The sequence below is a fragment of the Poecilia reticulata genome, chromosome 16, assembly GCF_904066995.2.
Source record: "Poecilia reticulata chromosome 16, P_reticulata-male-v2, whole genome shotgun sequence".
Taxonomy (NCBI): domain Eukaryota; kingdom Metazoa; phylum Chordata; class Actinopteri; order Cyprinodontiformes; family Poeciliidae; genus Poecilia; species Poecilia reticulata.
In genome coordinates, this window is record NC_088845.1 from 24,852,632 (window position 1) to 24,863,623 (window position 10,992).

Sequence of the window (10,992 nt, forward strand, 5' to 3'; positions counted from 1 at the left end):
TTCCCTCCCATTCACCACCTCCACACACACACACACACACACACACACACACACACACACACACACACACACACACACACGCACGCACGCACGCACACCCCCCCCACCAACACACACACAAATGCACACACAAATCAGTGAGACTTAACCCCCCCTGTGTATTCATTCTATTAAATCAGGAGGAGATAATCATTTGGTGATATGAGGAAGGGACGCAACAATGGTAGTGGGCGGCAACAGTATTTTTGATCTTTTCTCCTTTGTATGAAAAAAAAGAAAGAAAAAAAAAGCTTTGCAGCAGCGTCGACTTTTAATATAGCTTGTTGCCTGCAGGCAGACATTAATGAGTCCTTTTTGTCAAGGTGAAGGAACAGAGACAGCAGGCAATGTGCCCAAGTTTAAAAGGATGCAATCACAGAAGTGAATGGGTGTAATGTGTGGGTGATGAGTTGAGACTGCTTTGCGTTCAAAGCAAAGACACTAAGCTTTTTTTCTCTCTCTTCCTCTCTTTGCAATACAATATCTGTGACACAGCTGAAGCACGCTTATTTTTTAAGAGTCTAAAAGTAAATGCTAATCACCAGCGTCCCCAATAAATCTGCTGTTTCATTACTGACGATAAAAGCAAATCAAGCTTTGGAAGCAGTTTGGTCTCAGGTTGTTCGTGGTATTGATTTTGACCGCGCCGCCACTAGATGGTGCTGTTTAGTTGCTACTGTTTTTGAGAAAGTTTTCCTGGCTGGAATGCCAGGATTACCATCACACCAAGTGTCTATTAGCCGGCTAATATTTAACCTTAACTTTAGGGTGCTCGCTTTTGCATCAGACGCAGCACGCAAACTGTATCATTTTGAGATCAAACCGCGGATTCACACGCTGAATAAAAACCTGTGCCCACGTCTAGCTCAAGCAGCTTATTGTGTCTGATTTGCCATGCTCGGTACAAAAGCTCTGGTACAAGGAAAACACGGCATATCTGTAAAAGGCGATGGCTGAAAGCGCTTTTTTCCATTGTTTGTTTTTGTTGCTTTTCTTTTCTGTGCCCACATTTCAGGAACACGCTTTGATTCTTTTCCAGCTGTAAAAGGGAACGAGCAGACAATCCCATTGCCACCTTGTGTGGATGTCCTCCACAAAAGCTGAGCAGAACGGGGCCTTTTTCTACCTCAGGGGGAACACAAAGCAAATGGGGATGGAAATTAGCTTAAAACAACAACAAAAGTGCAGCCACAGGGAAAAGAGAGCATCTTTTTGTTAAATAAGACTTCTCATGAACACCATCTGTAAAAAGTGAAGCCAGACCCTTCATTTTTTTTTCCTCAGCTTGACTCTCAAACATCCCAAATCCCAAAGAACCTGTCGCGACTGGTGTGTAAAACAGAGCAAGAATATCTTGTCCCTTCTTCTTGAATGCCAGGCTCCTAATTTCTGTTTATGTTGCTTCGACAGTAACATAATCTTGTTTTTTATATGCCTGTGAGCTCCGGCAGCCAGCCTGCAAGAGCAAGCAGACAGCAAAAAATGAGTGTTATCAAGTATCAGCGCTGCTCCTACTGATACAGTTATGTGCCAGATGGAGATACAGATGATTGGGTGGTGGGGGGGAGGAAGGCAAGCTGTATAGGTGAAAGGGGGGGATCATGTACGTTTGACACAGAAATGGAGGAGGAAGTTTAGAAAGAAAGACGTTTAGGTGATGGAGTCAATCAGATTCTCAGAAAGTTCTCTTCCATGTCACATGTGAGTCTGCTGCGCTGTTTGCCAAAGAGAGCGGCTCTATTTTTAGGGGAAGGAATGTACACAGGCCTCGTGGAAAGAGACCATAACAACAAACAGTCTGCCTGCAAAGAGAGAGAGAGAAGCACATGCAGTCGCACAGCATCACCACAACAACGAGGAAAAGAAAGTACAGCAGAATGCCAAGATGTCTTTTTTTGTTATTTTTTTAATCTGACCTTGTTTTAAAGACGGCACCCTCTGCAGAAAACAACCAAGACAACAAAAACACGAGGAGACAGGTAAGAGATGTTTGGGAGGATGGTTTTGTGATCAACCATGTGGCATTTCATGTGTTGCATAGAGACACAGAATATTTTTTTCCAGACAAAGTGTAGTACTGATGAATTGCATTTGTATTATTATTTTTTTTTTTAGCATAAAACAACACATTCCTACACTTTAACAAAGCATAAAATGAAAAAGGCGAAGACATTTTGAAACACACCAGCAACAGTGTTTAAGCCAGAAATCCGGAGGAGTAACTCAGTCTGATCAGATATGCACAACCACTTTTAAAAATATATATATATCTGAAAGCAGAAGTGCTGAAAGTGCCTGTAAAAACAAACTACAAGACTGCAAGTGTTGACACGAGCTCAGCGGTGTTCAAGCTGTGGTTAGAGCACCACAGATGGGACTTAGATTATTTGGTGGCTGAAATTTAAATGCTACATTATCTTAGCAGAGCTAAAAAGCACCAATGGCCAAAATACTGATTTGTATAAGCAAATTGACGTTTCCGTCAGCAGAAACTAGTCAAGAGAGAAGTGCAGAGGAGAACAGGAACTCTGTGAGGCAGAGCAGTAACAAGTGCTGTTCATGTTCAATGTGCTTTTGAAGATTAAATATTAGAAATCAGAATGATATTTAGGTCATGTTCCAAATCAAAGTCAGAAAAACATTAGAATTTGCTTATTTATATTCTAAGTGGCCATACTAGTTCATGTTAGCAATACAAGCTAATAACCAAGGATTTCTCTTCTTTACGTACTTTTTAAATTACTTTGGCAACATGTTCAACACAAGTGGGTGTGAAAAAAGAGAACTCTTCTGAAGAGCAAATAAGCCGCTGCGGAAAGCAGCCATCTTAGATTTTTAAGGTTGATGAGAAACTTTCCCACTTATAGCATTTTGCTAATTATTACAATTTGAAACTTGAAAATGAGTGAACCGGTTAAACTGAATTACTCACACAAAAACATTTAGCTCTTCTTGGTTTACAGCAGCTTTAAAAGCCCATCAGAAAGGGGATACTTGAGAAACTTGGTATTTCCTACTGTGGAACTTGTTGTAAAAAGTTTGAAAAACCGTTTGTATTTGACATTTGTGGAAGATACAAGGAATCCAACAAGTCCAGGTGCCTGTTCAGGATGCGGGTTGGTTTAGTAAACAGGCAGTAAAAAATAAAGGCATGCTAGCATGTTTCTAAGAAAGAAGTTCTACGCAGTTTGTTAGTCATTGTTATTTTTCTCTAAAAATACCTGAATTATTCATTGCCATCTGCAACAATATGAAAAACAAAATCTTTACCATCAAACTTTATAATTTAAGCTCTGAATTTCTGGGCAATAACTCAAAACAGGCATGTGAAACCTTAAGGGTGGATCAACACGTACAAACATGAAACCAAATGGGCTGGCATGATCTGTTCTCAGCATGGATCCACCTGAGGTCCTTCACTACAGCGATGAGGAACAGTCCTCCACCCTGCTTCTGCAGCTGAACAAACTGAGGGCGGAGAGCATCCTGACAGACGTCATCCTGTGTGCTGGTCGCATTGAAATCCCCTGCCACCGTAATGTCCTGGCGTCCAGCAGCGCCTACTTCCAAGCCATGTTCTGCAACGGCTTCATGGAGACGCGACAGACCAAGGTTGATATGAAAGGAGTTGAACCTGTCATTCTGACCAGTATTGTGGACTATGTTTACACTGGACTCATTAACATTGACCTGGATAATGTGCTTCATCTGATGCAGGCAGCGTCCATGCTGCAATTTGGCCGCCTTTTTGAGGCCTGCTCCTGTTTCCTTCAGTCACAGATGAGACCAGACAACTGCTTGAGCATGTTCAGACTCTCAGATCTGATGAACTGTGACAGTCTGAAAAAAAAGGCAAAAGAGATGGCCATGGAGAGCTTCACTGACGTGTCCTCGTCTGAGGACCTGGGCGAGCTTTCTTTACAGGAACTAATGAGGTACCTGGAGGACGACAGCCTTTGTGCTCAGGAGGAGGAGGTTTTTGAGACACTTGTTGCTTGGATCCGTCATGATCCCATCTCCAGGCGGGGCACCATAAGCAACCTTTTCAAAAAGGTCCGTCTTCGACATTTACACCCTACCTACCTCTTCCAATTCATTGCAAATGACCCTCTAATCCAGTCTTCCACCCTCTGCACCGAGATCATTGAATCTGTAAGGCGTCTCATGTTTTCGATTGGCACAAGGAGCATCAGGGACTTTGTGGTCGACTTTAAACCTCTCTGGGCTGCACCACGGCGCTGCAGCCATGATGACACCTTGGTGGTGGTTGGAGGAAGAAGGAACAATGAGCTGACTTCGAGGGAGGCACTGGTCTTTGATGAGAAGAAGCAGAAGTGGCAGCGGCTCACCAAGCTGCCTGTACGTCTTTACAAAGCCTCCTACGTAGCCCTTCACAGCATACTGTATGTTCTGGGAGGCTTGACCACAAATGCAAGTAGCAGCCAAGTCAGCCGGACGGTGTACACCCTCTCCCTCAAGACCAACCAGTGGAGGACAGCAGAGCCCATGCTGGAGCCTCGCTTCGCCCACCAGAGCGTCTCCTACCTGCACTTCATCTTCGTCCTGGGTGGCCTCGGGTCTGATAGACAGCTGACAGCCAGTGTTGAAAGGTGAGACCTCAGTCAAAGCCTTCTGGTGGTAATAAAAGTGAGGCGACACGGTGAAAACATTCACAAACAATCTCCCAACATTGTTTTAAGGTACAACAGTATGTTCAACCAATGGGAAGCCGTGGCACCAATGCCAGAGACGGTGCTGTATCCTGCGGTCGCCGCTACCAACCAGAGAATCCACATGTTTGGAGGACAGGATGCCACACACAACTCCATCAGACTGATACAGGTGAACTCAAGGGACAAACTTCTCCTTGTTCCTTTGTTTCCTCCTTTTTTACCCCATTATCCACCCATCTATTGTCTCTCCCCCTGCCTCAGGTATATCACATCGGCAGGAACATGTGGTGTACGATGGAGAACAGAACAGTGAAGAACGTGTCTGCTCCTGCTGTTGTTCTGGACGAAAAAATCTACATCATTGGCGGTACGAAAATGGAGCAAATACTTTTTGAAACCGGATGCAATAACAGAAGATAAAAGTGTACTTTGGAAAACATGGTTTAAAAAAATAGTAAGGCTTCTCTGGTTAGATTGACGGTTACTACAGTAAATGCTTGAAAAACGTCAAACATTGCTAAAGTCGACAGCAACCTTTGGTCTGGGAGCGCTAGCCAGGAGCTGTCAGCAGGGAGCCTTCTGCGTCAATAAGGCAGCGATGTATTCAGAGGCCAGGCCGTTTAAAGCTTTGAAGGTGAGAGGGAAGATTTAGAAATCAATTCAGAATCTATCAAACAACCAGTGAAGGGAGGAGAGCAAGTGTAGCTTTTATGTCCTTTAGACCTGTAATGAGTTTAGCATCAGCAGGTTGAGGCAGCTTGGAGAGAGGGGAAGCAGCTCTGACTAACACCTGAGTTAACTGCATTTCAGACTTTAAGGTAAAGGTAGACGCAACTGTAAAGCTGAAGGAAATGACCCGATATTTGAGACTGCCATGGTGGAACCAACAAGGCTGAGTGGCAGCTTTAAATTAAGAATCAAAGTTAAGCTTAGGATAAAATATGACTGTTTGATTTAAAGCAGCAGGAGCAACTTTAACTAATAGATGATATTAGTTAATAGCACTGAAACAATTAGGTGGGACAACCAAAAATTACATTGACTAAATTTAAGAAAATTTTGGGCCAGTTTAGAATGTAATGGCAAAAAGACAAACTGCAGCTTTAATTTCATGTGTATCCAACTATCATCTGCATAGATGGTGCACCATCTAAATACTAACAAGAGTAATCATGTAATGGAGAATAGAATTGGGCAAAATACTGGTCACTGAGGGACACCAGAACTCACTCACTCCATCCATCCATCCATCCATCCATCCATCCATCCATCCATCCATCCATCCATCCATCCATCCATCCATCCATCCATCCATCCATTTTCCAACACCCTTTCCCTAGTGGGGTCGGGAGGGGTGCTGGTGTCTATGTCAACATTTCAGAAAACACAATAACGAGAAAAAAAGTACAATTAAACCCAAAATTACTCAGAACCCTAATAGATTTAGGTTTGAAGTAACCTTTTAATTTTACCAACAAAAAAAAAAAATCTCTAAAGAACCTTTTCACAAAATTTTCTGGCTTTTTGCAAATAGACATAATTCCAGTAATTCGAACTGTCCTAAATCAAGAAAAGTGTGATCGGGTTTAACTTCCGGCAATGAGGAACAAAAAAAATGTATGTGTCCTTTTATTCTGTGTATGTAAATATTTTATTTCACCTGTAATTGTAGATGTTTGTAGTTGTTTCTGAGATATGTTTGCCCATTTAAAAATGATCTCTCGGGGTTCAGCATATGAAGAAAGACATATTACTCTCACGTTTCGTTTTAAATGCCTCTGTGGATTGCGACACTGTCCCCTCTCTCTCATATTAATGCCTCTGCTGTCACAGGATACACCAGGCGTGTGATGGCCTACGACACCGAGGCCAACAGGTTCGTTAAGTGTGCCAACCTGAAGGAGCGGAGGATGCACCACGCTGCCACCGGCCTCAACAACAAGCTCTACGTCACAGGCGGACGCTATGTCAGCGGCCATGACGCCATAGAGGACACTGACGCTTTTGAGTGCTTTGACCCAAAGACGGACACTTGGACATGTAAAGGGAGGCTGCCCTTTAAACTGTTTGACCACGGCTGCCTGACTCTGACATGTGTCACGCAAAATTGGAAGAAATCATAATGAAGGCAAAAGACTATTTTAAAAAAATGTTTACACTTTTTCATTTGTTTGAGGAGTAAGACATTTTTATTAAATTGATTTAAAGGGTGTTTATTGAAAAAAATGATCAAAGCACCCCTTTTTGTTTTTTTAAAAAAGGAAAAAAGTCTGGCATCTCTTTGCGAGAGGTTTCTTTTCAACACCTACACCTTTAAAAGAGAAGTGCTCTGCTGCACAGCCTGTTCTTAACCTGTCTAACTTCACAAAGGGTGAAAGAGCTATTTTCAGCCGGCTCTGAATCATGAGATTTTACTTGTCATGTTTGAATCCTGAAGGCTCTTTGGTTTCAGCTCTCAGGTCTCTCTGACTGCAGCACATGTGTCTGGCAAAGATTATCCCAGCCTTTAATAAAAGCGGAAAATCAAATGGCCGCGATAAGATTTTTAACGTTTCTTTCATGAAACGCTACGAATAACGAAAATTTAAGCCAGTCTTCGTTCAACAGAAGCTTTCGATCTGCACCCTTTAATTTAGCATCATTTTCTATTTGAAAATTGTTTGTCACTGTCTTTATGGAAATTTTCTGTTTGTTTTTTTTTAGCTTTGAAATAATAAAATTTGATTCCAAACATGCGACTTGTCTTTATGTCTCAGTGTCTCACAGAAAAATACAGTGACTTGAAAAAGAATCTCAGCAGTAAGTGTCTATTTGATCCTCTACTTCTCACTCAGTGCCCATATATTCAATGTTCTTTCCCTCCCCACAAGTAAAGAATTCAAAAAGTTACACGAAAAACGATTTCTCTCTGATATGCGTTCAGCATCAGGATTTGTAAGTGCTGACTTTCACAGAATCTGCAACAAATCACATTTAAATTTTCATGTTATGTCTTAGAGAAGCACATTCTGATCTATATCTGGGACTGTATGTCCACTTCACATTCACACACGGCTTTTTGTCGGTCGTTTGTAGCTCTCATGAGAAAAATGTGAGAAAGTTTGATCTGTGTGCGCACTTAAAAGCTGAAAAAAGCAAATATAAACATATTAACATATTAAAGTTTCTGTCAAACCACAACTCTCTTGTGTTTCTGTGCCGTGCTTTCAGGAAAGTGAGGCCAGATTGTGGAAGGGGTGGTGAGGGTGGAGAGGAGAGCAAGGCTGGAAAAACTACAGGTGATCTGACGTTATTTTGAGTAACAAACAAGGAGGCAAATGTTACACCACATGAATCATGTGGCTCTGATGGTGAGCTGGCAGATGTGAGAGAGAGAGAGCAGAGACAGAGAGAAACCAATGAGCCATGTTTCACAACAGAGAATCTGAGCGAGTGATGAAACTCAGTCACAAGAAGCAGCAACAGGTGTATGTTTGAGCAATCGTGTGTGTATACGTTTGTGTGTGCGCGTGTGTGTGTGTGTGTGTGTGTGTGTGTGTGTGTGTGTGTGTGTGTGTGTGTGTGTGTATGCGTGTGTGTGCATGTGTGTGTTTGTTCCTGTGATTTAGGTTCTTAGAGGGTTGGGCATGACTGACCAGCTGTTGTGTCTTATCAAAACAAAAGCAGAGATAGTGGAAATGAGAGCCAAAGTGATATTAGAAACAACCTCCCAGAATAAAGTTCATACAATCCTGCAACAAGGTTTAAATGTTTATCACTAATTCTACATTACATATTTCAACAGGCTGTAGGTCAGGGGTGTCGAACTCATTTTCGTTTTGGACCACATCCAGAAAGAGTTGTGGTAAAGAGTTTTTGTTTTGTTAAAATATTAATAAATGTCGGTCTCTGCATTTAATAAGAACTTCTCGAAATTAAATAACGTTAAACATCTTTTCATCTTGATCTAATTTCAAGAATACAGATAAAACTACTGATTTGATTAATAAAATAATAATTAAGCACACAAACGTAACGCTAAAGGTTCTGGAGAGCAACAAGAAACATATGGTGGGCCAGATTTGGCCCACGAGCCTGGAGTTTGGCACATCATGTGCTGAAGGAAGATCTGAACTAAAATGTTCCTAACAGTAACAAAGTCATAAATGCCACTGTGAAAATATCCCAATTATTAGCCTGAGTTAAGAATAGCTGGTGCTGAGGAAAGTAAACAGTGTTACCAATTTTCAAAGATCTTCTGACACAATGTTTTCAAAATACAAACAAAGATTTAAAAAGATAAATGAAACCTCAAAACCTGATTTTGTAATGGTGTAGCAACAAATTCCAAAGTATTTTATGGTAAAAAATTCCCCATTTTGGTTCAGGACACAAGAGGAGCGGAAAACACGTGGCTGTGAATGCACCATCCTCACTTATAACACATGGTGTTGGCAGCATTAGGCTGTGGGCTGCTTCTCTTCAGAAAGAACAAGGAAGTCAGTCAGACTTGATAGGAAGAAAATAGACTCTAATAGAAAACCTGTAAAACATAATCAAAGCAAAAAACTGAATCCAAATGAGAATCTGTGGTAAAACTGGAAAAAAGATGTTTACGCTCAATCTGATCAGAAGCTTTTTAGATGGGTAAAGTTTTGCCTCAGCTGATTCTGAAATGCAGTTTTCGCTAAAATATACTACTTGTTGTTTATGTACTTTGGAGTTGAATTAGATTGTTTTTATGAGGCATAAAATCCAAATTGTGCTCATTATTCTCTAACCAGAAGATAAATAATCTCATGTTGGTCCACTTAGTAAGCTAAACAGGATCTATTCAGTCTCTGAGAACAGAGCTTAGTCACCCACTGACCAGATACTGGCTGGGACTTTCCATGTCATCCTCTGGTTGAGCCTGTTCTATAAATAGAACTAAACTGACCCCAGGAGCAAATGGCAGCGTATTATTTACTAAATGTTCTTCAACTAACTTCTCACTGTTATGCATTGTCAGCCTTAAAGTTCTCTTTTTTTTCTTTACAAATATAACACCATCTCAGTTAATAACGACATAGGAAACTACTTCATACTACTTCAACCCTCTCCATCTGAAGTGTTAGTGCAATCATATGTAGACAGTGGACTGCATGGCCACATACAGAGTGTGCAGTGATCTTTCTTGTTTTGTTGACTCCTTATGAATATTACAGCACCTTGGAAATGTCATCATTTAAATTATACCAACAGGGATTTTGTGTGACACACCAAACACTAAATATGCATTTGTACTCAGCCCTCCTGGTTCAGTTTTTTGTAGAACCAACTTTGACCTCAGCTACCTCAGAAGTTGCCTTGAAAGTTCATTAAAAGTGCCAACTTTGCATTAAAGTGTCATTATTTATAAAAACCATGCAAAGTTTTCACTTTTAATGGACTTTCAAGGCAACGTCTAGAGCAACTTTGCATTAAAAGTGTCATTGTTTACCGAATGACACTTCATGACAACTGTCATAGACATTCATAAAGACTCCTTCATGTTCATGACACGTGTTATGTCATGTTTATGAGAATGTCATGTCAGTCTTATGCACACCCCGTCACAGAAAGTGTTACCAAATAATCTGCCAGTGGAAATAGTACTTTTTGTTTAAATCAGTATTAAGGAATTACTGATTTAAGACAAGCTCTGTGTTTTTGCAATGCATCAACTCTGACCAACAATAGCATCCCACAGGATGATGCCGCCACTCCCATTTGTCACAGTGGGGATGGTGTACAAAATTAGCTGAAAGCTATCATTTCATTTTCTGCTCTTTTCACAGTGATGCACTACTTTATTACAGCCATCACATAAAGTATCAATAATTGAATTTTATGTTAGTAAAGTGACTAAATGTAAACAAAAGTCAAACACTTCACTAATGAAGCCCTGCAGAAAAGGACGCAGCCACCAGTGAATTGTGTGCAGTAAAAAGAAAAACCCACATCGGCCACATGTGCTAAACTGGTCGCCCTCAAGAGACAGGACATAGCACAACACACACGCAGAAGGTGAGCTAAAAATTGCCCGTTGCTTCTCGTAAAGGTTTATCTGATGTGCACAGTGGCTGACATGTTTTAGTGATCACAGAGTGCGCCATGAGTTAAGGGAAAGAAGAAACATTTACTCTTCTACTAGCCTGTGCTTCAGTGCCGTATTTCTGCTATGCTAACATCCTTAGTTTAAAAAAAAAAAAAAATCACATCCTCCTTTTGACCTGAATGATTGCATCAGCTCCATTTCTGATGTGCAGGACGACTTTGA

At 41.1% G+C, this 10,992-nt stretch overlaps 1 protein-coding gene across 2 annotated transcripts; it reads left to right on the top strand.

Moving 5' to 3' along the window:
- Nucleotides 1–1,621: 1,621 nt before the first annotated feature.
- LOC103478341 (kelch-like protein 38) lies at nt 1,622–7,447 on the top strand. 2 transcript variants are annotated; one of them, XM_008432104.3, is made up of 6 exons: nt 1,622–2,018; nt 3,435–3,651; nt 3,757–4,649; nt 4,740–4,881; nt 4,974–5,079; nt 6,546–7,447. In XM_008432104.3, the coding sequence occupies exons 2-6, from the start codon at nt 3,436–3,438 to the stop codon at nt 6,833–6,835; spliced, it is 1,647 nt and encodes a 548-aa protein (XP_008430326.1). In that variant the 5' UTR covers nt 1,622–2,018; nt 3,435; the 3' UTR covers nt 6,836–7,447. The 2 variants fall into 2 exon arrangements, with proteins under 2 accessions (XP_008430326.1, XP_008430325.1); XM_008432103.3 differs by having other exon boundaries at nt 3,435–4,649.
- Nucleotides 7,448–10,992: the final 3,545 nt, after the last annotated feature.

Excerpts from the sequence above, each read along its gene's own strand:
- LOC103478341 (XM_008432103.3), top strand. The coding sequence starts at position 3,436 with ATGGATCCACCTGAGGTCCTTCACTACAGCGATGAGGAACAGTCCTCC. Across the intron at positions 4,650-4,739 it reads CTGACAGCCAGTGTTGAAAG|GTACAACAGTATGTTCAACC; the intron begins GTGAGACCTCAG and ends CATTGTTTTAAG. Across the intron at positions 4,882-4,973 it reads ACTCCATCAGACTGATACAG|GTATATCACATCGGCAGGAA; the intron begins GTGAACTCAAGG and ends CCCCTGCCTCAG.